This window comes from Genypterus blacodes, unplaced genomic scaffold, assembly GCF_046128005.1.
Source record: "Genypterus blacodes isolate CSIRO-AG114 ecotype Tasmania unplaced genomic scaffold, CSIRO-AGI_Gbla_v1 ptg000029l_1, whole genome shotgun sequence".
In the NCBI taxonomy this organism is placed as follows: Eukaryota; Metazoa; Chordata; class Actinopteri; order Ophidiiformes; family Ophidiidae; genus Genypterus; species Genypterus blacodes.
Genome location: NW_027466842.1, coordinates 4,904,730 through 4,930,993, shown reverse-complemented (window position 1 = coordinate 4,930,993; position 26,264 = coordinate 4,904,730). Strand labels below are relative to the sequence as shown.

Genomic DNA, 26,264 nt, shown 5'->3' with positions numbered 1-26,264 from the left:
CTGCCTCAGTTCTTTTTTGGAAAGATAAGTTTAATGCAAAAAGTTGCCAAATATTTCAATATATGAAAAATAGAAAGTTACAGTATACCTCAAATTTGATTTAAATTAAATTTGCCCGATGAATCCTACTTATGCAATTAGTTCCAACTGCAAAATGTGTAGTAATAAAAACAATTTGTGTGTGAAATGTTTAAATTCCTATTATGATAAATGACACCAACCTTATTAAAAAACAAATCAAATTGTATTTGGACCATTAGTGCAGTAGTCGGTTTCCAGATCCAAACATCAAGAAAAAACATTTCAATCTAGCAAATTCGTTCGCACTTGACTATCATGTGACACCCTGACTCCTTCACAATTGCTCTACAAACAAAGCCAGTCGTTTTATATTTTCAAATGTCACAGAGATGTAGTTTCCCGAAGGCAAAATGTCTCACAAAGAGTTTGACTTAGCAAAAAAGAAAATCCCAATTGCAAACAGACTGCATCTCATTATATGTTGCAGCAGTACGCCTAGCGGATGTCAGAGCGCATCGATCCGCTCCCAGCGTGTTGCAGCGTCATTCTGTTTGAATGAAGTTCAGTCTGAAAACTAGCAACTCCTCATTCGCGCCCCACCGGACTGAAATACAAGAAAAAAGGCTTTAAGGAACAAAAGGTGGCCAAACATGCCGGTGTTTACAGGTATGACGTCCATGTCAAACAGTGTAGCCGTTGTTGTGAAATGATAATAAAAGATCGAGGCGACACGCACGATTTAGTTAAGTAGAGTAAATTACTTTTAGCGTGTTAGCTTGACGCTAGCTAGCATTAGCATGATAGGCACTTAGCATGCTAACGTTAGTAAGTAAGCAGCCTACGAGCTTTGTTAGGTCACAGGTGCAGTTTTGCTGTTCCACTGCGCTACTAAACTATATTTACAGCTACACTGCGTCGCCCGTGTGATCGATTCGTAGCGGGACGTGTTTAGAATTAGTTGTCTTATCCAGCTACAAAGCTATAGTGGGTGCTGTCAGCTAGCTTAGTTAGCCGGTCAGCGCTGGTAGTTTACATACTTAAAAGCTGCTGTTTGTCGTTGCAGAATAGACACTTTGGGCGCTTTTCGTTCGGTTTGTGCTGTTTACAAGTCTGATGTGAAATTGAGGGGATCTTTGTCTTCAGAGGCTGAGACAGGGAGCGATGTTAGCCAATGAGTGTACAGTTTCTGAAGACGTTCGTTTGGCACTACTACTCTACCATTTTGTTATGCAGTAATCGTTGTCTAGCTTTCAGGAAGTGGTGGACCAATCGTATTATCGATTAAAATCTGCAATCGAAACGCTGTGTTGTGCGTTTTGTCGTCGCTGCTGAGTCGCAGCTTCTCCATGCTGTGTCATACATGGCCGAGCTCGGGTTCCCACGCTGATGTTTTGTTGTTGTTGTTGATGTTCCAGTAAATGTGAAATGGGGCAAGGAGAAGTTTGATGCGGTCGAGCTGAACACCGAGGAGTCTCCCATGGTTTTCAAGGCTCAGCTCTTTGCCTTGACAGGAGTTCAGCCTGACAGACAGAAGGTGATGGTGAAGGGAGGCACTCTGAAGGTACAAACAACAACAACAACTCCTCCATTTAGAGCCCGTAGAGCCCTGCTGTAGGATGTTAGTATCAGTTTAAAGCCTCTAATTTGCTGTTTGGTTTCCATTCTAGGATGACGACTGGGGAAACATCAAACTGAAGAATGTGAGTATATGAACATTGTTCTTAGTGTAAGTGTTGTTCCAGGTCCAGCTGTTATAATCTGATTTAGAACCAAATTATGTTACCAATACATTACCAATAGGCTCACCGTATAGTTATTTACTGCAGAAACAAAACAATGAATGATGTAGATATGAATTTATACGGTACTAAAATATAAATATATTCAGCATGTGAACTAAAATACGCTTAACATGCCACAATGTCAATACTGAACACTAAATGAAATTACTGGAACAAGACCACACAAGTGAATTCAGAGCCAGAAAAATAAAATGGCATCTAAACTGGATCATTGTGGCCCGATGGGTTTAAAGCGGTGGTCTTTTTTTAGGGGATGACGCTGCTGATGATGGGCTCGGCTGAAGCCCTGCCTGAAGAGCCTGCAGACCGGCCCATGTTTGTGGAGGACATGACTGAGGAGCAGCTGGCCTCAGCGGTGAGTAACCACGTCCAGCTGATCTAAAACCATTACAGTGATTAACGACTTCCACTCTTCATGGCCATTTAAATGTTTTTTCCTCATTATTACGATCGACAAGCTGGAAACAGAGTTAACTGAATTCGTCCCTTTGAGAGCAACGATGCTCGAAGATCAATTCTCATTTGATGGTCACATGTGAAGCATCACACGGTGCTGAGGTGTGATATTGTTGAATACGTGGTTTGGTTCTGTTTGAAGATGTGAATTTAAGTGTGTGGCATGTGGTTGAGCTCCTCTTAAGAGATGTGCTCTACATGATCCTCACCACCCTGTCAGTTTACTGCAGAAGAGTCATATTTCAATAGGAAGGAAAGGATCTGATTAAATTTTCTGCGATACTGTTCGCCACTGAAACCCATGGAGATGTGATTCTTTCATGTGGGTTTGCTGCACGGCTCTACATCACTTAAACAGAATTTCAACAGAAACGTGCATAGAAAAACGTTTCAGGTTTTGTCTGTGTAGGTAGAAAGTCGGTTTGCTCTATTAGGGACCACAAATATGCAGGAAAAAGCTTTGTGAGCAGAACAAATGTGTTACTCCTCCTCTCCTCTCCTCTGTGTGGTCTTCAGATGGAGTTACCCTGTGGGCTGACAAACCTGGGCAACACCTGCTACATGAACGCCACCGTGCAGTGTCTGCGCTCTGTGCCTGAGCTCAAAACTGCACTTAGAAGGTGTGTTTCCCCTGTTGTCGCCGGGTTAAAATTGCACTTTGAATTCTGCATGATCATTGGATGGCCAGAACCTTGGAAACAGTTTTCAATACAGACCGTTTTTATGAATTATACATAAGCAAATTGTGTGTATTTATTTGCAATAACGGTATTTGTTTTGGAATCCTTTTCTGTCCTGCAGGTATTCAGGTGCTCTGCGATCTTCCGGGGCAAATGCACCATCCCAATACATCACAGCAGGTAGGAGGGAATTTCCAGATTGACAGAAAAGCGTGGATTTTGAAATCACAGGCAGACGACACTAATTAGTAAACGTGTCCTCCTGTCCTCCTCAGCCCTTCGTGACTTATACGAGACCATGGAGAAGACCTCGTCCAGCTTTCCGCCCATTATTTTGCTGCAGTTCCTTCATATGGCCTTTCCACAGTTTGCTGAGAAGGGAGACCAGGGACAATACCTCCAGCAGGTGAGAAGCACCGAGATCCCAGAGGGGCGGAGCTTCGGCTGCGTTGACTGTACCAGAACCCCTTATTCGGCGGATCACTTCCTCACACTTGTATGTTTCTGTTCTCTCAGGATGCCAATGAGTGCTGGCTTCAGATGATCAGAGTCCTCCAGCAGAAATTGGAGTCACTGGAGCCGGAGACTCCAATGGAGGTAACTACATCTTTTTTCAGTGCTTCGATGGAGTGAAGGTAAACATTTGAAGGACGTGATGACACCCTCCCCTCCCATGTTTGTTATCCCGCAGACCGACGCTGAGAGCGGAGCTGCGACGGCCGCTGCGAAGAAAAACTTCATCGACCAGTATTTCGGGGTGGAGTTTGAAACTTCGTATCCTTGCAGTTTTGCGACTCTCCGTACGATAAAGAGCGCAAAGTGTCATAACTGTGGTCGGGTATTTTCCTTAACTTTGTGCCCAGTATGAAATGCACAGAGTCTGAGGATGAGGAGCCCATCAAGGGGACGGAAAGCCAACTCCAGCTCAGCTGCTTCATCAACCAGGAAGTCAAATACCTGGCGACAGGACTGCGGCTGGTATGTGCCAGTTAGAGAGAAAGAGACAAACACACTCCAGTGAGAGCTCAAAAAAAGTGGCCTGTGGTGAGGTTGTTTCCATGGCAACGCTGATCAAGTCATGTTTGTTTTAAATCCCCAGAGACTGCAGGAGGAAATCACAAAGCATTCTCCAACCTTGGACAGAAATGCCCTGTATATAAAATCAGTAAGAGCTCTCTCATTTTTTTTGTTACGTTATTTTTCTTCAGTGTAACGTGCCGCTGAAATTTATCCTCTGGAATTGTTCTGCTTTTGTCCTCCAGTCAAAACTCAGCCGCCTCCCTGCCTACATGACCGTTCAGATGGTCCGCTTCTTCTACAAAGAGAAGGAGTCTGTCAATGCCAAAGTCCTTAAGGTTTGTGTCGAACGTGAACGTCTACCGTCAATCTCTAATTTAGAAAAGTAAAGCGTTGTCCCTAACATTTTCCCCTCTGTCTTTAAAGGATGTTAAGTTCCCTCTCATGCTGGACGTCTATGAGCTGTGCACCCCAGAGCTCCAGGAGAAGATGTTGCCACTCAGGTCAAAGTTTAAGGAGGTCGAGGACAAGAACCTAGAGAAACAGCAAAAGGTGAAGCACACCCATCATCACATCAACATGTTTTTTACAAGAAGTGCACCTGTTTACACTGCGTTTCATGCTTTTCTCTGCAGGTTTTGAAGAAAGGAGACTTGGCCAAGGTGGTGAAATATGAGCCTTTCTCCTTCCCTGACGGTAAGTTGTGACACACAGGGTCATTCTGTACATTGAAATTCCTTGTGACATGACATCAACAGCATATTGAAGCAATAAAGAAAATGGACTTAAAGTACAGCACACGTTGCATCAGTTAGTGCAGTAGCGCCTCGGGATGTTGAGTTTATTCACCGCACTGACACATAGCCTTTCTTCCCGCAGACCACGGCTCCAACAACAGCGGCTACTACGACCTGCAGGCGGTGCTGACACACCAGGGCCGCTCCAGCTCATCAGGTCACTACGTGGGATGGGTGAAGAGGAAAGAAGGTAACTTAGGTCTCAAGTCATTGATGCACTTCGATTCGATTCCAGTTTTATCCTCAGACCTGTGTTGACTTCTTCTTCTTCTTCTGGACAGATGAGTGGGTGAAGTTTGACGACGACAAGGTGAGTGTGGTGTCCCCGGAGGATATCCTGAGGCTGTCCGGCGGCGGCGACTGGCATATAGCTTACGTTTTACTGTACGGCCCCCGACGACTGGAAATACTTGAAGAGGAACAGTAGCCGCGGAACATCTCCCACCCGAACATCACGACACATGCAAATTGCCATTTCAGAAAGCACCGTCTGCATAGATGTGCAATAAAACTGGGTGTCTTTAAAAATTCAAACCTTACAACCTTTTTTGTTTTGTAATTGACACAGATTGCTTGTTAAACTCACTGTCAAAATGGTGTTAAATATTCTACCGTGGGCTTAGAAAATGGAGAGAAGTGGCAACTTCTAGACTGGTTCCAAGTCTTGCTCTGCAGTTTCATTACCTGTTTTATACACATTGTATATTTTTGAAGCCTTCTGATAAGGTGCTCATATCGTTAAAAGCAAAGTATTTCTCTCTAGCCACTTAAAATCGACTTGTACAAACATGCCTGGCCAAGCTACTGTCCTCAAGAGACCTCGTATCTGCTCCGATCAGACTCGACTCTTTATTCACCTGTTGGCCTTCTGGGAAGTTTGGGTTCAATCTCTGGTCTTCTCAATTCCTTGGCTCACTTCACCTCCTGGAATTGTTTTAAAAAACGTGTCAACTGATGGAGTTCCTTCCCGCCGAACCTTCGTTAAAGCTATTTTGAGAGAGGCCGAGAATCGTTTGCCCTTATGTTGAATTGTATGTGATGGAGAACTCGATGGACAGATTTCAGAGTTTGATATCTGTAATCTTATATGGCAACGCTTCACTTTTCCAATCATGCAGGTTCCATTATCACCCTGCCACAATGTGTAAGACCCAGCCATGAACTCTGTAATAAGTTATTGACTAATTGCTTTTCATAGGTGGTGAAAATAAACTGTTATACCAAAGTGTGTGATTGTGTTTGTGAGCATCCGATCAAAAATAGAAACAAAATTCACCCAGGTTATTAGAAAAAGGTTTATTGAAGTGGAAAAAAAACGTCAGCTCAGTTTCAAACTACATAAAAATTGTAATCTCTGGGACAACAATGTTACCAGATGAAATGAACATTTAAATAAACTTTAAGCCTCACTGAGGCTGTCTGCCATTTGAGGGAAGCCTGCAGCGTTCAGAGCTGCCACCAGGCTCTCCACGGTGGCCTGCGTTCCCTCTCGGTCCTGCCATGCCACGAGCAGCAGTTTGGCCTGCATGTCCACGTCCTCGCTGTCCGTCTCGATCTCCCGCAGCTCTGCCGCCTTCATCTCCAGGTGACCCGCCAGCGCTTTCCACTGAGCGCCCAGTTTGGCTGCTATGTCGTCCATCTGCTGGCTCGACACCAGTTTGCTCTGTATGCTTGGACCTGGAACGCAAACGAGATGCGGAGGATTTCAAAACAAAGACCACATACATCAGCGCAAGCTCTTTTATTTCAAGATACATTTTATAGAATTCTGTGATTCTCTAATTATTGATCAAACGACACTGGTGTGTTAAGCGAGTGACTCAAACTCACTGTCGTTGCCGTCTTTGAGTAGATTGTCTCCATTGTCGTCGTCATCTTCCTCTCCTGTCTTGATCTCTTCAGAAGGGAGATCTTTCTGCATGTGGGGAAGCAATATTCATGATATCAGCAACTGGATTCATGCATACAATTTGATGCGATTGTGGAAAGTTGGGATTTGTCAGTGAGGTTTTGCTCACCGGCAGCTCTTTAGCCAGCTTGCTGACCATGCTGTCCAGGTAATCGGCCAGGCTCTTGAACTTCTGGTACGTCGGTTGGAAAAAGTGAGGGCTTCTCCTGGAGAGCAGCCTCAGAGCACGCCAGCCGTAGTTTGGATTCTGCACAGCTCTGCAAAGATTGGTAGAACACAAGTGTAGAAGATCTGTTAAAGCCCCGACAGGAAGCTGGAATTGAGGACATTTTGATTGAAGGTTTAGAACAGGACACAGAGATGGAAGTCTGACAGTGAGGCAGTTACAGGGCGCACGTACTTGTACTCATCCTCCACCATGTTTGTAGGGTCGGCCTGCTCAATGGCCTCTGCGAAGAATTCATCCAATGACGGCATGAATTCTCTGGAAACAACAGACATAAAAATCTGACTTAAAACAAAAAGAAAACAACTTCCTGCAGCTAAACATTCAGGAGGTGTTCAGATTGACCGACCTGATGTCTGACTTGCAGGCCTCCATGTTGTCGTGGTTGAGGTTCCACAATCGCGTCAACTCGTCACTGCCAAGACACACATAAAGTTAGGCAACAGGTCTGAATCCGGCAGTCATCCTACCTTCAATATTCCTTAAAGAAAATCTGCTTCTTTTCAACTTGTGTTCCCAGTTTGACCCCCTGGTGCTCGTCTGCTTACTTTCCCATGAAGATCTTCCGGTCGGGGCCTTTACCGAGGAAGTCTTCAGGAGCTTGTCTCTTCCTGGTCGACCTCTTTGGTTTCTCATCTACTGCCCTGTGAGAGAGAACGTAATGAAACTTAATGGCACGTTGCGGGAAAGGGAAAGTTCGATCATTTGTCGCATGACCACACAAATCAACAGATTAAACATGATTTCATACCTTTCTTTTACAAAGCTGGGGCATCCCTCATTTTTCCAGGCGTTCCAGTTCTCCTCGGTGTTGAGGATGTGCTGTCAAACAATGGACATATTGGAGCCAGTAAGTCTCAGAGGAAGCCGGTGAGGGTTGGCGATTTTACAATCCTGATAAATATGTAGGGATAGAACTTTACCTCCACCATGGTGCCAAACTTGTCTCCGTCCGGCGGGATCTCCTTCAGCAGCTACGAGAGAACAGTTACAGTCATTTGAGCTTCAGTTTCCACACAACAAAACAGGTGAGCCAACCCAGATGGGAAAGGAGACGGAGCAGCTGTCAGAACGCGTGATCTCTGCCGTCCCGAACCGACCTGGTAAACCAGTTTGGTCGTCTCTTCGATCCACACGGTCTGGTCGTCATTAAGCATACAGCTGGAGCTGTGAGGAGACAAAACAGGCGACGGACAAGTGATGAAGCCACGTGTTGTTTTCCTTCACAGATCAATTTAGAAGTATTGGTTCTGTTCTGAAGGTCCATGTCAGACTTCACCTTTTGAACTTGACTTGACCCTTCAGGTACTGGAAGAGGATCAGGTACTGCAGCAGAATGTGCCGCCTGAAGTTGCTGTCGCTGAGCTGCAAGTCCATCAGCTGGAGATCAAAAAGGGAGGTTGTGTTATTTTATTGCTTTGGAACAAACCATTTCCCCTCCAGCTTCAACCGTCTCAAGGGATTTCCTCACCTTCTCGCTCGTGAGGAACTTGGCGAAGTAGACGTGATCTCCCCCAGATGTCCTCAGCTCCTCCAGCTTCCTCTTGGACGCCTGCATGTCGTCCAGCTTGAAGCTCTTAAACACTGCCAAGGTCTCGTCTGAGTACTTCAAAGCACAAAGAGCCACAGAGTCGTTTCATTTCCACTTTGTCGTCGTTTTTTCCCCCAGGTGGGAGTGACAGACGTTAAATCCATGCCTGCTGAGGTGGGTTACCTTCAGGAACGTCATCCAAGAGAATTTATCGTAACACTGCACAGGGTTTCTGAAGTAGTCCTGCAGCGTCCAGAACTTTCTGTACAGGTTGTAGTCGATGGGAATGGAGCTGAGAGCATAATGAGATTTCCACTGAGAAAGACATCAAAAACTGACACCGGCCGTCATTGAGACCGAAACCGTGGCTGAAGCTTGTCGGTGACGTCACTCACCAGGGTGCAGGTGCATCTTCTTCGCCCATTTCTCCTTCCTCAACCTCCATGCCATCTTCCTTCTCTTCTGTGTGCTAGAAACCAAGAAACCAGATTGGAGTTAACTTGAAATGTCAGATTTGGCCCGTTACACTGACATCACTAATATCTAACCATGTGACTGCACCTTTACCTTCTGTCCCAGAGTGCTTTCTTGTTCGTTTTTGTTGAACACTGTGACGTTTTCCAGATTGAACTGGCTCTGTAGGTTGAGACCTGGGATGAACACAAAGCAGCAGGCCAATCAGAGGAGCAGAACGAGGCATCATCAAACCATTCTCTGCTGCAAAATCTCACAAACGAGCAAATGTTCACCTCACCTGACTTCTCTGACAGCGGGAAGAGGCGAGCAAGGAAAAGCTGGATCCTCCCGCAGAAAACCGTGTTCTGAGATTTGGATAATCTCCTCAAAAGATCTACAGAGACAAAGAGCTGCGTCACATACTGCAGCATATTTTTAAACATCTTATTAAACGAGAACGCGACACGAGTCTTACCGTTACACATCCTCAACAAATAGTTCTTCCCAGCCGTGTAAAAGGAGCTCTGAGAAGAGAAAAGAGCACAAACGTGAGGCGATCGGCGTGAAGCAGGAAGACTTAACGTACCTTTCCTGAGAGGCTGACTTACCGACTTCCAGGTGGAAACATTCTCCTCCACAAAAGAGAATATTTTGTCACACTCGTCGAGAGGAAGACAGTCCAGCACATCTCCCAACAGAAGGAAAGGAGTGGTAGCAGAGCAGATACCTGCACGGACAGAAAGAGAAGACTCAACAGCTCGCTCTCCATTACGTTGTGTACATTTCAGCTTCCATCACAGTCAGATTTGGTCACATACCTTCTGTCACTGCATCAATACTCAGGAAAATAAGGGACAGGTAGTCCTTACAGACCGTCTTCTGCTCAATCTGCAGACAAAAACACCAATTTCAGCCTCGTAGAATAGAGTATAAAAACATTTCCAACTCAAATTTTAAAATGTACTTACAATCTGGTCACCAAGGGCCCCCCGGAGAGCCTGGTCGAGTGTTGTTTTCTTCTCCGTCTCACTGTAACAGACCACAGACACACACACAGGTGGAAACACGTTAGCCGCTTGCTAACTTACAGCGGCGGGTTCTCTGCATTGGCTGCATTGGGAGTGAGTTACTTACTTTCCGGTGATCTGATTAAAACAGTCGATGAGGTGTTTGCTGGTTTTCTCGGAAAGGGCCTGTATAGCAGAAGCCTGTGGGTGTGTGAGAGGAAGAAGAGATCGCGTTCATATAGGAGGAAAATGTAGAGTCGGTAGCCTTAACGTCGGGTTGCTACCTATTATAGCATATGGCGACCAAAACGAGCAGAAACTAACGGCTGTCTTGCTACATATGTCAAAACACACAATATACCGCGGTCTTAATGTCAAAGACTGATATTTTACCGTGAATTTGTCTTTAGCGTCGACAAAATCAAATAAGGATGGCGACATCTTTGTACTTTTGGGACGGCGAGGAACTGCTGCTGTACTACTTCCGGTGTCGAGTTCAGGGGCGCATTCAAGAACTCTATAGAGTGTTTGTGCACAATTTACGCTGTAGAAATATCACATTTCTAAGGTCAAACGTATCAAAATAAACTAAACTAATGAAATGCTCAGTACTACTTGTTTTGTGAGTGATATGGTTCATGGTTTTGTTCATTCACTGGGCAAAACAATTATTAACTACATACTTTGTTCCCATCTGCCAAGCGTGTTACGTTCAAAAACAACAGGATGGTCACAGAATGATTACGAATCAGAATACTGGGGTTTGTTGTAGTCGTAAAAATGTTCACATCTGTATTTATTTTGCAGTAGTTAGGCAAAGAAGCTGTAGTTTATTCTATTCTATATCATGATGTATCTATTCTTCACAAGTTATTTATATTTACACCAACATCTCCAATAGTTCCCTGTGATTGTCAGATAGAGATGTATTGTAATTCCAATTTGTGCCAGAGGATGGCAGTATTATGTAATGTTCCACTCAGTAGTACTCAATATTTGAACTTGAAGAACCAGAATCACTGTCGTCTCGTTTGTGGATGAATTTGATTATTTCAAGCATGGGAAACATTTCCTTGCTTTTAATTTATTGTTCTTGCACACTTGCAAGCCATAACAAATGATAATGACTGAATGTGGGTCTACTGAAGAGTTCTGAGCCTTACACACACACACACACACACACACACACACACACACACACACACACACACACACACACACACATAGATCGTTTTGGATCCCCACACACCTTCCACATTTGATTTGATATCACACTTTAGGGACCATGGGTTCTTGTTAAAATGCTTTCATGTTTTGGAAGAGGACACAGTCAGAGGGGACCAGATCAGCTGAGTCAAGTGGGTGCTGAACTAGTTTTCGGCCACAACAATTCACAGGCAGGTGCATTGTTTGGCAATCTTGTACAACTCACAGATCATCAGTGTGTTCTTATATCACTGAACTCATAAGAACTCTCCTTGTGTGCTTATCATTTTCTTGGGATCCATATTGAACAATATGGGAAGACACTCAATTGATAGATAATGTGATTAATCATTCATTCAGTACAAGGCTAAAAGTGTTGGCATTTACTGGCGTGAGACAGGCTGATCGAGGTCAAAACAGTCACACTAAGTGTTTTCACTTGTTGTTGTAGGTTTGTATGCATTGCCAAGTGCAGCGTTCCATGTAATTCCATGTGATTTCAGCATTCTGAATTTTAAATAGCAAGGCTTGGACTCTTTGATATGATCTTGTCCTTTTCATTACATATTAGCAGCAGTGGAACATCACAATGTCACATTAATGATTAACACAGAACACTGTTGCTGACAACCCTGTCCACGTTTCACAGGTCAATGGCTCTAAAGTAGTTGTAAAGGATGTTAAAGGTGTCTTAAGGTGTCTAAAGGTGTTCTACTGATGTTTGAAAACAACATCTAACCTGAGAAAATGTAGGCCAGTGGTGTCAACAGAAAAAAAAGCGGACAGGCTGTTTTCATTAATCCAGTGTGGTCGCTGTGGTCATCAAAGAGTGAAGTCAAAACTGTTCTGCACTTCACTTTTGAGTGGCACTTTGTTGCCGGAACACAGAGTTCAGCATATAGTTCACCACATATCTAGTAATGACACCCCCAGCAGCCCCCCTCCCCACGCCCCCCCCTGACACAGCGTTTACTGAACCTGAGCCAAAAACAGACGAAAAGCAGAAAGGGAGTGAGTGTGGTGAGTAACTGTGGCAGCAGATAAGAGCCGAGCATCAGTCGGGTTTACATGGAGTCAGTGTGACTACAGGGTGAGCGGGTTCAAAGTTGAGGTTAGAGGGTCATTTTAAATCCCCCCCCTTTTACTTCACTTGTTCTGCAGTGTTTTAAGGAAGTCATGTGTGTACCCTTTAACTGATTACTATTGATTTTTTAAAGAAAAAAATGTTTCTTATACACAGAAACAACAGCGAACAAAAAGAAACTGACACAGTAATTGGGGTTCGGTGCTCGATAGCCTAGAAATGTTGGATTGTATTTTACACTGTTACCTCACTTTTAAAATCAAATTGAATTCGGTGACGGCCGAGCACCGAACCCCAGGTGTTTATTTTCATTATTAATGTAGTGAACACTCTTGCCTTGTAATGAAATAATCAACCCCAGACGAGATCTGCTGGGGATTTGATGTGAGACGCAACCGAGAAAAAGGGATTGAGGGACAGCGTGAAAGTCGTCCAGACACTTCAAAACATTGGACACAATGCTTTGACCTCTCATGTTGGTTTAGACCGGCTCTGTCACATGACTGACCTCAGAGATTCCACCGTAAAACTCACGTGAGGAGAGATAAACCCGTCAGTGCAGCTATTCCTCACTGATATTGTTTAAAGCCCAGCAACCTGACAGAACTGTGCACCTGTGCCAACACAATATTCCTCCTCAAAGGGAGGAAAGATATAAGGATGAGCAATGTATATATGCACATAAATATTTTCATTCTAAACTCTTGAGCAATTCGGAATAATAAGATGTATTGATAGTGATGTCAGAACAGCTCTTCAGACTTCAGATATTTGCACGTCAGAGTGATTTTCCATCATGAATTGTACCTGTCTAGGCTGTGAGACATTAAGGTGGGACTTGGACACGATCTTGTAACAAAATGTACTCGTTCACACCCTTACCGGGCATTGTAAAATTATTTGGGACAGAGACATTAGTTAATGATCATCCACCCGAGGTGGAATGAGAATGAATGCTCAACAAGGGGATGTGCATCTCAGCGCAGAGGTCATCCTGCCTCTGATTGGTGGTCAAGCTAAAAATAACATCTGTTCAAAGCCTGCAACCTTGGCTGGATTGCCCTCAGACTATGCGGTTTGTGTTGAGAAATGCCTGGCCGCTGAGTGTAAAAGTCATTTGATGGTTATTCAATGATTAGCCGAGGGTGTGGGGCCCATTAAATACCCATATGCCATAAAACGGGATGTGAGAGGGGCTATGTGCGTAGATGTAGAAAGGACATAGAGCCAAACAGGAAATCTCCATGCTGAACTTGTTGAATCCCACAATTTTCTTCTGAAGAACCTGCAGTGTTTTATGTGTATTTACCAGAACCACATCCTTTGTTATTTTACCAAAGTGAGATGTTTTGGAACATCGCCAAACACCTTGAATAGAAGAGTATACACAGAATGTGATTCATGAAATGGCGACTCTTGTCAAGGTCATCACGATCCTCACACACAATGGGCTCTTCTGGACTCTGTAATGTAAATAAGGCTAGGAAGTGTTTGTTATCTTACTTTTAATTTTAGAAATTGAAATGGGAAACTAGATGATTTATGACCTTTATTAAAAGATGATCATGTCAAAGAGTGTGACTGTAAACAAAAAGAACATCTGCAAAACAGATATCGGCTTGCAAACTTGTCAAACGAAAAAGGTTGAAGTTTCTCGATGTTTCGGCGATTGACCCCAATTTGCAGTTTCCCTGTTCAGTTCTTTCAGAAGAGGCGTGTCAGGTTCTGAACCATTAAGCAGGACATTATTATGCATTTGAAAGTCTTGTGTGGGACAGAGAAGAAAATCCTAGATAAGTGCTGCTGCTGCGCCTCCTAACAGCCAATACACCTGGAATCAAAGCAGAGATTTGCCACATTTCTCTCCTTCACGATGAATAATAGATTTTCAACTTCAAACACTTTGCTGAGTTACCAAAAGGTCCCTCATTGCATCATCTATCAGAGCAGACCCAAAGGAGCGAGCAGGATTGATCTCTACCCTCTCTCTCTTATTTTTTGTTATATTATTTTATTTTTTCCCACTGGCCTTTCGAGGAGAAGGAATCTCTTTAAAGTTGCCTCCTTCCTTTTCCTTCATCATTAAGGTCTTTGGGAGATGTCCCTTGTCTTCCTAAAGAGCTGCTGTTGTGGGCATCAAAAGCCCTTTGAGACCTTGTATGTGATATTGAGCTGTTCATATAAATCTGTTGATTTTCCAAATAAGGTGATGACGCATGTTGCACTTAAAGCAAATACAAGCTTCACCAGGAGATTTAATTTCTGATTTGCAAAATGCATATTAGTCCATTTAGTTTGCTCATTCTGTATTGTTTAAGTAAACGCTTGTAAGCTTCTACAGTAATTATCTTACCTTTATCACATTAGATACAAATCTCAAAATATTTGTCACTAGAATTATCCATTTAGCAAGGTGGCAAGAAGGTTGATGATAAAGGATTCTACAGGCTTTCCATTTAGCTGAAAAACAGAGTTAAAACCAATTTACAGCATTTGTGACTGATAAGAAATGAATGCCACTTACTATGTTAATACCAAGGGAGTGGACATTGCTGAGCCTGACTGCTTGACACACACACGCCTGAGGATGCTGATCCGGCAGCTGAACACGAAGGCCACAAAGTGATTGCAGGGTTCAGTTGGGCTCTTGTGATGTGACCCAGTGATCTACAATATAACAATGAAAATGAGCAGTGACATCCCGACAAATTCCCAGCCCTTCGAAATGTTCCTGCTTTTTATTTTTCTCATGACGTGAATGCAACGCGCTTGCAGCCTGTATTTATAGTGACAGGCTCGGTGCAGCGGGGAGGAGAAAAGGATGAAACAAGAAAAATGTTTGAGGTCAAGCACCTGATCGGAAAAAACAGAAGGCATCAGGAGAAGTTTCCTCTCAGACACTTTCTTTAATGTCATCCAAAAGTTTTCAATCTCCCATTCTGAGCCAAAGCAGCACATACACACATACATAACCACGCAAGAGCATTACCGCCATTATACCTGAAACCCAGCACAGCAATGTTTCCCCTCATTTCAAGAGGAAGATAATTGTGATTGATGGGATTTTATTATTTATTCACAGTACAGAATGCTTGATTATCAAAATAGTCTTTAGTAACTGCTGACCCAAAGGATCAAGCCGGGTTGATGCTGCATCCTGTGTGGCTGATCCATAAGCCATATCAGAGGAAAACACCACTTACCTTCTTGGCTGTACATCAGCTTTAGCTGATTACATGCGAGGCTGATTTAAAGCCCGTTCACCTCCTGACCTGTCCATTGTATTGGTCACATTAGGATAGATAAAATACTGAAGGAATGTTTTCTTTTATTCACCCCTCCAAGACGTCCCACCCCTACAGACATCCCAGTAGCCGGAGGGGCAACCCAAACCAAACCCGTGGACGTGCAGTCGTTTGTCAGAGACTTCTAGAACCTGCTGGAGGGCAATACTGAATAATAGCAGATAAAACAGAGGAAAAGTGGACAATTTAGTTTGCTCTGTATTTCAAGTCAGCAGGGGTTCAAACAAGGCCCAGTGCTGTAGCTCTTACACCAACGGCCGTTTCAGCAACATTTAACTCAATTTTACAGGCTAAAAAAAGACCTAAGTACACTCTTATCCAAACAGGAGGCTCCTTACTTACGGCACAGTTGCTTGCCTGATTCAGTACTGAATGAGATTACTGTTGAGGAGAGCACAAGCCTCCACCTTTTAAACACTCCCCGATGAGAAAAATGATTAAAAGTTGGCATTTTAACTAATCATTAGTAATTAGTAAATATGGAAGTGTTCCATATGAAAACACTAAAACCTAGACAGTTGAGTGTCTGGCTCGGGCAGTAAAACAAGTTCAAGCTGGATGCAATTCCCCAAATGCCACTCAATCTAAGGAGTAAGTGTTATTCATTAAGTGAAGCGTTAGTCAGTAAATAGGAATCACATGGACCCATCCTTACCTTGTTGACACCAGCCGAATCTGCTAATTGCACACACAAAACCGGTGCCAGGCAGCGCTCCTGAACAGAGCTAAGATGGAGAAAAGGTCCTCTGTATGCAAATGCTATATTCACCTCATAGTCAGGGTAAAGAATTATGTTGCTTCCCTACAGCAGCAGGGAGGTCAGTGAAGACAAACGCAGTCATTCTGAGCAGATCAGACAGAATCGCCCTGCATCATGTCCACGTTTTCATTCCTGCCAGCTTTACACAAGCAGACTGGTTTGAGGCAGCATGAGTCTACCAAGTCTATGTCACGGGCCTGGTCAGACATTTGGTTCCGCCATCACCCAATTACAACATCATGAGTGACATTACCAGCATCCGTCAAGTATGTGACTTTAAAGAGTCAGGCCTGATTAGAACCAGCTGAGAGATAAGCATTTCCAACCAGTGCGAATGACCGCCACGTCATGTCTTTCTGTGCAGTACTTTTCCAGTGCTGAGCAATCCCTCCGATCCCAACTACCAAGCCACTTGTTCTATTCTGAGCATGTGTCACGCAGAGCTGCCCACATTGAAGTTAAAAACAGTCATATGCAGCTTTGAGGGAAATGGGCTCTTTTGAATTCTCCAAAGGAAACCAGCCTCCCATTCTGTCATTCTGCATCTGTGAATTGTTCGGCCAAAAGGTCACACAGCTTCTTGTCCTCTCTTCAGAAGAAAGGAAAAGGAACTCATCAAAGAACTCAAAGCCTCAGCTGTGACATTTACCAACGGCGCATTCAGAGTGGAACACGTCCAGATTCTATCAGCAGACATGTATAGAATATATAGCAAATACTGTTGAATGTTGATGTAGAGCCAACATATAAACACTCATGGTTTCATAGAAAGGCTTTACTATTTCAGATGTGCATGATAGACAAGGTGGGTTTAAACAAATTGCTCACAGGGAAGCAAATTAAATGCTTGAGTTCGGCATGAACATCATAGAAGGAATTGAACGTTTGTTGATTCTTGACGTGCACAGATGCAGCAGTGCTGACCCATACCCCCTCACCCCTTCCCCCCTCACCCCTTCCCCCCTTCCCCCTTCCCACCTTCCCCACCAGGCTCCTATGGCTTAGAGTGGGAAGAGTTTAGAGTGGGAAGAATCTCACCAAATCTCCCACTGTGGGACAGTCAAGCGAACAGTCGATCCCTGTCACCTCAATCCCAACAAAACCTGTTAAGGCGAGAGTTACTGAATAGTGACCAGTCACCAGAAAAACAATAGATCACGTCAGGAAATCACTGATGTGCACATCCATGAAAGCTACAGCTGCACGGTGAATCCAGCCTCTTTTTCTCACGCTGCCTCTGAAAATGCTTCCATTAGCTCACAACCAGCGTGCAAAATCCAAATCTGTTAGAGGCTGTCACGCTGCCATGTGGTTTATTTGACAAACCACTGCTCCCTCGTCACCTGGAAGCTGCTAGAATAACTGAGAGCTGCTCCGGCTCGACTCTTGGCAAAAGCGGAGCAATCAGATGGGATGTTGCGAAAACATAGAGCTGCTTTCTTGATATGTGTATTCAACCCCAATGGTGAATTTATATGCCCATTCAGGAAGAACCAGGGGGCAATGAGTGTTCCACTGGCTCGAGTTATCAGGATGCAGAGGACACGATCTTCTGAACACAATGCTTGCAACACCAATTATTCATTCTCTCTCCTTCACCTTCACAATGGGGACCACTGGGATCTTGCGCATGGGGGATTTGACACACCATCTCTGTTCTTGGCGTTCAAGTTCCTCGCTGGCCCAGTGGGGGTGAAACCGTAAAGACTGCCACCATTCTAAGATGTTATCTCTGTGTTAAAATATCAAAATCTCACCAACAGTGTAAGCCTTGTAATGCTTCAGATTTAAGTCCAACTCTGTGAACCACAGCTGCAGTTGCCTGAACTTGTTGATTTACACTCCACTCGCAGGTATGATAGCTGTCCGGTGAGCTGTGGGACTCTCTCTCTCTCTCCTAGTTTGTTTTGTTTGGTTCTCTCCTTTGTCCTGCTTGTCGTTTGTCCCCTCAAACAACCACCGATGTTTACTGATTGCAGACCAATTGCTGCTGTACGGACAAAGGGTCTTTTGTGGCCTGATCGATCTGGCTGGAACTCTGACAACATAGAGTTATCTGTATTGTTACACTGTGTGATTGGCACTAAATCAAAATATGTCTGAGTGAATTAGATGAACAATTTTGTATTTTTCAGGATGCATTTTTAACATCTGGCACAGCTAAGGAAAAATTTAACTTCTAGGGGAACTAGGTGAACAGATTTCAGAACTATCAAACAAGTTGAACCAGAACAGAAGTCTTTTTCTGTATTTGTCCTTGTCTAAGTTGATTGCACAGTGAAGAACTTGACTGTATAATCTGTAGAAACAGTGAAAGTCCAAACAGCATCTATGTATAACATAAAGTGTTTTATTTACTTACAAAAGTGACAGACAATTCAAGAGTGTACGCACAATATATTATCCATCAGAAATAAAAAGTTATACAGGCATATAGAAATATGTATACAAAAACAAATGGCTCATCATAGAATACTGATATGGGGGAATGATTTCGGCACAGAGAGCTGCTCTATCAAGACTCACACACAATCCTGACACCTATGCCTAAGAGGGATTTTGGGTAAAATTGTGTGTTCAAATAAAGGACTGAATCAGAATGAGACAGTAATGACCCATTACCACAAACCTCATTTGTATTTCATAAGCTCCCGAAATGCTGACATCCTAAACTGCATTCAATAGCTTTTATACAGGAGTATAGACATGTACAATGGCACTTGGTGGTTGTGATTCAGTAGCACTATTTGGACGTCATCTCCACAGTCGGGACGTCGTTGGCTCCATTGACATCATAGTCACCCACTGGACCACTGATCAGCACCTTCATACGCTCGGGGAAGTCATCAAATTTGGGGTACAGGAGGAAGTCGTAGATGAGGGCTGCAGCCACGCCGCCACACATTGGCCCCACCCAGAACACCTGGAATGGAGAACTCTGATCAGCCCGCTGGATCAACAGTAGTTCAAAAATGTGCCGTGCCTAAACCTTAAATTCACTACTGGCCATCATTCAACATATTGCAGGGCTGCTGATAAGGTTCCCCTTTGTTAATATCTCAGCTGGGCTAATTGTAAAACAATAGGAGCCGCTATGACTGATTAACTTTGTGATATCGCAGAGAATCAAGAGGTTATCTGCTAACCTGGAGAGATTATTGAAACGTTACGCCTCATACACATATACGGCGAAACATGTGAGGCATGTCACGAGCACTTACCCACTGGTCTGTGAAATTATGCATGATCAAAGCCGGACCAAAGGAGCGAGCAGGGTTGATGCCACAACCTGTGTAGCTGATCTGTAATAAACAACAAAGATACAACATGAAGGGAGATTATCCGGCCACATGAACAGGTGCTTTAATATATCCTGGCAAGTGTGGCAAGTGTGAAAGAGGAGTCAGGAACCTGTGACCTTTGCCACCGGGTAGAAGCCTGAATACATATTAAATATATTAACAATTATCAACTTACAGCTGCCAAGTGTCCCAAGCAGACTGAGAGGCCAATAGCCAAGGGTGCCGAGCCAGTGACATCACGCCGCCTTTTATCAGTGACTGCAATGACACACAGCACCAGCTGGAACGTAGCCAGCAGTTCTATACCCACGCCTTGGCTCGCAGTGACACCGTTTAGCTGTGAGGGTCGGGGAGGAATTCAAAACAACATTTTGTCAGTCAATTTTGAAATATCTGTATTCTGTGTAATACGTCTGCCTTGGTGTGTTTGTGCAGGAGTCTACAGTTGTTTCTGCATAATAAGTGGATATCATAATTCGTCAGTATTTTTTTTGCTTTGTTCATTAAAACAGTTGAATGTAAAATGCAACATTTACCAAAACATCTGAAGGAAAAGTCATGCATGTTGCTTTAGTCCTTGTGCATATGGTCAAACGCTTTGAGGCAGTGCAGCAGGTTTAACTGAGCATCAACACCTTCCAATTACAAGCAATGACAGAATGTCTGAAGAACAACAGAAACAGTGCCAACTCGAACATTTATGACTTCAAAACTTCACAAACTCTTTCCCTTTTCACTGATTAGAGATGTGCATTTTACTGTCCATTATAATTCTATGAGGACTTTTTCTAATTTTTTTTCTTCTCACATTTTAAGGTTTCTGTCAACAACCATAATATGAAATGTTTCACTTACAGCGTTGAGCCCCAGTGCCTCAGTGCCGCTTGGACGTGCTCCATACACGATGCCACTGGCCAAGGCTGAACCCAGCATCTGGGCCACTATGTACATGACGGCCTTGAACAAGCTGATCTGGCAGCTGGTAAGCATTCCCAGGGTGACTGCTGGATTCAGGTGGGCTCCGCTGATGTGGCCTAAACTCTGAGCCAGCGTGGCGATAGCCAGTCCGAAGGCCAGCGAGACCTTCACCTCCTGGTCCGGGCTGGTGTTGTGCTTGTTCCCGATGGCTGAGGAGAGGCTGAGGTATATAAAAAGGGTCATGCCGACAAATTCGGCCAGGACAGCCCTCCAGAAAGCTTTGCTTTTGAATTCTCTCATGCTGGCGGTGGGTGTGTGTCTCCCCTGCTGTAGGTTGAAGCTGATCCTCTGTCAAATGTTTGTACTCACAAACAACTGCAACAGGCTGCATATATAAGGCCGAGGCTGATAATGGTAAGGGGGCGGGTTTCAAAAAAGTGAAAGAGAGGGCCACACTGAATTAATGAGAAATCCAAAAGGACTGGTCTATCGCTTCTCTCCCTCCCTCCCTCCTTTCCCTCTCTCTCCCTCCTCCTCCTCCTCTCCCTGTCCTCCTGCCCCTCTACAAGCACCTCCCTAGACACCACTTTCTTTGGACTTTTGTGAGTAACAGAACTCGCCTCTAGATTTCCCCCCAATAAAGGTATTTAACATTTTATTGCCTGGCTTCTGATTTAGAGAGTCAGGAATTGATGTCACATTTAAAGTTGTGTTTGTCCTACAGTCATGGAAATTCACAACTCTGCATAAGTGAGGTTGTTTTTTTATACTTGTCTGCACAACCATGGGAGACATAAGGAAGTGCCAGATAAGACAACTCCCTAATAGTCACACTATAGTCACACAGAAAATGTTTTCAAAGCAAATGATATTTCTTTGTGAGCTTTGAGGCTGATAGCTGGGACCGAGGAGAAGTGAAGTTTAGAGAAAGAAAACACAATAATGCACAAGCATGATGCAGAAACAAGAAGGAGTAAGAAACAAGAACAAGCAAGGAAATAAGTAACAAGGGTTACTTAGGGTGAATTTCACACTGGACACATGAATAGATAGATAAATAAAATAAAAACACTAATAAATAAGCATCTCAAATGCAGTTTCAGTGTCTCTTAAGGTGGACACTTGCTGGATAAATATTGGAGCTGAATAAAACATCAACTCTGAGAAAGTAGCTGTCTGTTACACCTGCGCCTTCATGCAAAGGAATGTGACAACAAATACAAGAAACAGTGAAAAGACAAATATACAACTGATAACAACAGATACACTAATACCAGCCCGGACATTCAGCAAGTCAGCCAATATTGTTTACTGCGATATGGTTGTTATTTCTAAATTATTATAATATGATCATCAATCCAGTTCAGATCTGATCACAAACACTGACACACACCCTTACACACAAACAGTATACACGTGCCGGTTTGTCACTAATCAGTCATCAACCTTTAGCCTCACTGTGACCTTGATCGTCGTACGTCTTCACACACTGTACATCGCTTACTGGTGCTGCAGTGTGAGAGGTTGGACCACACCCACATCTCTTGCGTTATTCTTATTCCGCACCCATGGTCAAGATCGTGATTGGTTATTCGATACCACGTGACACCGAGACGTCATACTTCTTTCTCGGTTTGGAAGGAATAAGGTCGTATATCTGTGTTTGTAAATTCACTCGACATAACCTTAACCTGAACCCTGGTTTGTTCACTTCTGGGATGTTTCTTCTCCTGACTTCTCTTTCCAATCTTCCAGTGTAATTAAATACTTTTTTTGATACTCTGCACTTTCAGCCACACAAACACACACACGCGCACGCGCACACGCACACGCACACGCACACGCACACGCACACGCACACGCACACGCACACACACTTAATTGCTTTTCTTTATTATGACTTGCAGTAAGACTAATGGTCTCATACCTGTTCCTAATCAGACAATCATCCCCAACTCATTTATCTATATTCCACTTAATTATTTGCATTTCAGACACAGACCTGATGGTTGATGAACCCTTGCAACTTCTCTGAACTGTTATTTTAAGGTAGCCTAAGTCTCATAGGTTTGCTCGTCTGGCTGTAACTAGAAATGACAGTGAAATTCCCTCTGGTGTAAATAATAAGCGAGACAAGGGAAAGTGCTCCCAAACAAAGTTGGGACTTTTAATAATTAACTGTGCCGCTGTTGGCAAAGTCAGGCTGGGATTGGTGACTCATTGCATTATACGCCACATTCCTGACAGTGCAAGTGAAGGGGACAGTAACAGGATCAACCGATGAACAACCACTACTAAATATTTATTTATTTACCATAAACGAGCCCATAAACCACAACCCACCCACGCTAAGAGCACAGTTGGAGAAGGTGATGTTGATTAGGAATTCTCCATTGGAAGCCTGTTTATGTTAAAATCATTCATTCCATGTGTGTCTACATTGGTTGTGTTATTTCCATATGCTAATGGATTTGATGGCATATTTTATATACTAGACATATAGGCAATCATTGATGACAACACTTTCAAAATCTAACATTCTTGACTGTGTTCAAGCATTCAAGCTCTTACAATTCGAGGAATACAGGAATTTGAAGGAAAATACCCGATATCAAGGTGAAATATTTGTACATGATCACACCTTAGAGTCAAACAATTCACGTTTCCCAAAGATAGAATGCAAATACGTGTTTTTATATCTGGTGACTGTGGTTTTAACTCAGTTTGGATTCTTCTGTGTCCATTGCTGTTTTGCAGCTTTTTGGTTGCTGTAAAGGAAGGACTGTTGCCATGATGATAAGAACCATTTATCCGTAAGGAATTAGGACACATCTTCTGCAGCCTCATATGAAGCATTGTTCAGTTTGATAATAATGTTACCAACCTCAAGAAACTGAAGCCTTATCAAGTATATTAATGTCTTTTCACCAGTGAATGACATTACATTTCAGTTTGACTCACTCCTATTTTCATGGATCTAAGCTGTTCATTATCAAGCTTAACTTAAGATCCAACAGATTCAGCGACTCCTGCCATGCTGCACTGTGACCATGACTACTAGATTACTGGTGAAGCATATACACGTAGAAGCACACAGAGAATACTTCATCACAGCTGTCCTGACATCCGGCCTATTCCACCTGTTATTCATCCATGGATGATGAATGATAATTATACTTGAATCATGCTTGCAACAGAGCACAAACGCCTCGTGACAATGTACGTTTTGATGCATGACGTACACGACAGGGTTGATGAGGCAGAAACCGTTATAAAAAAAAAAAAAATCTTGATTATATATATATTATTACACATATTATGTTTTATTCTACTTTAGAATAAAGGCAGGAACCAAGGAGTATTACACTACAGCATGGGAAGGGCGGTTAAGGATTTTTAGGCTTACTGTTTTTAACACCTTATGAAGAATGAATATAAAGTCTAAAATTGAAATACAAATGATTCATTGGTTGATTCTAAAGGAACAGTAACACAGGCAGAAATATTACATAGTTAAGTGTGAGGTGACTGATGGATTATGTGCACGCCGAACGGAAGTATGGCTGCTATTGTTTTAGAAAACATTGATAAATATTTGTTGGTTTTTGCTGCTGTTCATCGAGAAAACATCAGCAACATCTGCTCACAATCACTCTCTCTCTGTCTCTCTCTCTCTCTGTGTCTCTCTGTCTTTCTCTCATTTCTTATCCTCCGCCCCACATGTCCCCACAGTATCTACCTCATCCTATGGTGGTGAACATGGCTTTCAGTCTTGTTCCTGCTCAGCACTCACAGTTTGAATCACTCTGTACATTTATGTTTGATAAGGTCAGTTATGATTTATTGATGGTCTGCGTTGAACCCCATCCTAACTATTTGGAGCAGTTGGCAGCCACCACACACAGGGCCGGCGTGGGAGGACCTCCAGCTCAATGCCCAAATTGGTTTACTTTATAGAAGAATGCTTGTTAAAAATGATGGAGTTTCAGTGCCACACATGAGAGAAGAGAAAGTGTGAGGACTTTGTGTAATGTAGCATTCGAAGTTTGGGTGTCATAAGGTAAATAGAAACATGGCTTTGCTTCGGTTTCACTGGTTCACGCACCCAATCAAAGTAATGAAAGTAATTAGACTGAGGGTGTTTAGATGCCACAGAAGGAACTGATTAGTAATCTGGATATGTTATTGTTACACATGTAATCTGATATTAACTTGAGATAAGCCACTGTTAATGAATGAAAGATATTACTTTGAACTATAACTAATTGAATTAAGTGTGTGTGGAATGAGTCACTCTCTCAACCTGGAGGCCTAGAAGCTCACCTGACAGAGCAGAGCAGAGTTCTGTGTGTCAGTATCTTCTGAGGTCACTTGTAATACCAAAATATTTATAGTTATTATGAGTCGACGGTCTTCTCTCTTATATCCTCTTAGCCCAGACATCATCATGTACTCTTTAACCTAAACACTTTGAAGTTCTGTCAACCGTGAGATGGGAGAGTGAACCACATGATCCACAGCAGGGACACTCTCCTTGGAAGTAATGCTTTTTTCCTTCACTCTAGACCTCCATCCATCCATCCATCTATCCATCTCAGCATTCATGCGGTGAGAGGCGAGGTGCGCCCACGTGAAGATTGACGGAGGGTTTTGTTTGCTGTGAATATGAAGCGTCAGAAATACATTTGGGTGTGGATGCAATCTGCTTATGCAACTGCAGAACATTTCAAGCTTTTAATGTTGTGGTTAACCAGGGTTCACTTTCAAAAAGACTCACATGTCAACAGGATGATTTAGATGTGGCAAAGACCAACAAACAATATTGCCCTTGGGACAGAACTCATCCGTGCTGTAGTCACACATCAAACATGGATGAAAGACACTATAGAATAACCGTAAATGAGTGAATGCATAATAAATAGGCATTTTCACTATTGCCTGATGACTAAGTGTGTTCTTTCCCTGTAATCAGCATTCTAAACTCCGCTACGATCACATCCATATGTTGGAATATTTTCAATATGAGGTTACCATCCCATTAATTATAGGAGGCTGACGCATAAATTTCATTATTTAATCGGCATCACATAAGGACAAAATTAATATTGACAGAGAAACACAACGTAAACAACATCACAGGGACCGAAGTAACCAACCATCAGTAACCAGCTGGTGTGACATAATCTGAGTGTAAGTTCAGTGAAAGTAACTTTGCTAATGAGCTAAGAATTACGACTATATATAAGAATATTTCTGCATCTCATTAAACTTAACCTCGGCCGGTCTAAAGCATCACTTTTAGGTGTAGAGGTGTCACATCAGGCATTCAACTTCGAGGCACAAGAATGTTGAGAATGCTCAAAACACACCAAGTATAAACATTCTGTGAAAGCATGCGAGTATGTGCCAGTGATTTATAAGTGCAACAAAATAAATGTTCTGAATGCGCTCAGCTAATGGAGCTGAGTGCTGTTATGAACAATGGTGGCAAGCAAATGTCAAGGTACTGTCAAGGCCAATGTGGTGGTGCAAGCCTGATACTCATAGGGGGTAGTTTGTTTAGAGTTTAGGGTCAAAGGTGACACAGTGTTTTCAGGGAGATGTGCTGCGTTTAAGTGGTAATAGAAAACAAAACGGCTGTATAAATGAAGGAGTTTTGCTCTTAAAAACCAGACGTGATTCTGTTGATAGCTGTGGAATCTGCAAGCTGCTGGCATGAACTTGTGTGTGTGTATTTGAAAAACAGCAGCACGGGATGGATGACTAGAGGCACGATGCCATTAATTT

General features: G+C 43.2%; 3 protein-coding genes across 3 annotated transcripts; 1 reads left to right on the top strand and 2 right to left on the bottom strand.

Moving 5' to 3' along the window:
- Positions 1–539: 539 nt before the first annotated feature.
- Positions 540–5,998, top strand: usp14 (ubiquitin specific peptidase 14 (tRNA-guanine transglycosylase)). Its single transcript, XM_076145095.1, has 16 exons — positions 540–687; positions 1,437–1,582; positions 1,689–1,721; positions 2,074–2,178; positions 2,796–2,899; positions 3,081–3,139; positions 3,235–3,365; positions 3,476–3,556; positions 3,651–3,733; positions 3,823–3,937; positions 4,059–4,124; positions 4,222–4,314; positions 4,403–4,528; positions 4,612–4,672; positions 4,856–4,963; positions 5,055–5,998. The coding sequence occupies exons 1-16, from the start codon at positions 672–674 to the stop codon at positions 5,198–5,200; spliced, it is 1,473 nt and encodes a 490-aa protein (XP_076001210.1). The 5' UTR covers positions 540–671; the 3' UTR covers positions 5,201–5,998.
- Positions 5,999–6,065: 67 nt separating this feature from the next.
- On the bottom strand, positions 6,066–10,390 carry thoc1 (THO complex 1). Its single transcript, XM_076145156.1, has 21 exons — positions 10,296–10,390; positions 10,030–10,103; positions 9,864–9,924; positions 9,714–9,783; positions 9,504–9,622; positions 9,371–9,419; positions 9,194–9,289; positions 9,007–9,089; positions 8,835–8,908; positions 8,623–8,731; positions 8,380–8,514; positions 8,188–8,288; positions 8,009–8,075; positions 7,832–7,882; positions 7,660–7,730; positions 7,457–7,552; positions 7,258–7,323; positions 7,083–7,166; positions 6,792–6,939; positions 6,604–6,688; positions 6,066–6,450 (listed from the first exon to the last, which is right to left on the bottom strand). The coding sequence occupies exons 1-21, from the start codon at positions 10,341–10,343 to the stop codon at positions 6,173–6,175; spliced, it is 1,965 nt and encodes a 654-aa protein (XP_076001271.1). The 5' UTR covers positions 10,344–10,390; the 3' UTR covers positions 6,066–6,172.
- An 8,197-nt stretch (positions 10,391–18,587) lies between these two features.
- On the bottom strand, positions 18,588–20,906 carry LOC142994302 (aquaporin-1-like). Its single transcript, XM_076145068.1, has 4 exons — positions 20,415–20,906; positions 19,735–19,896; positions 19,479–19,559; positions 18,588–19,180 (listed from the first exon to the last, which is right to left on the bottom strand). The coding sequence occupies exons 1-4, from the start codon at positions 20,775–20,777 to the stop codon at positions 19,001–19,003; spliced, it is 786 nt and encodes a 261-aa protein (XP_076001183.1). The 5' UTR covers positions 20,778–20,906; the 3' UTR covers positions 18,588–19,000.
- Between the last annotated feature and the right edge of the window lie 5,358 nt (positions 20,907–26,264).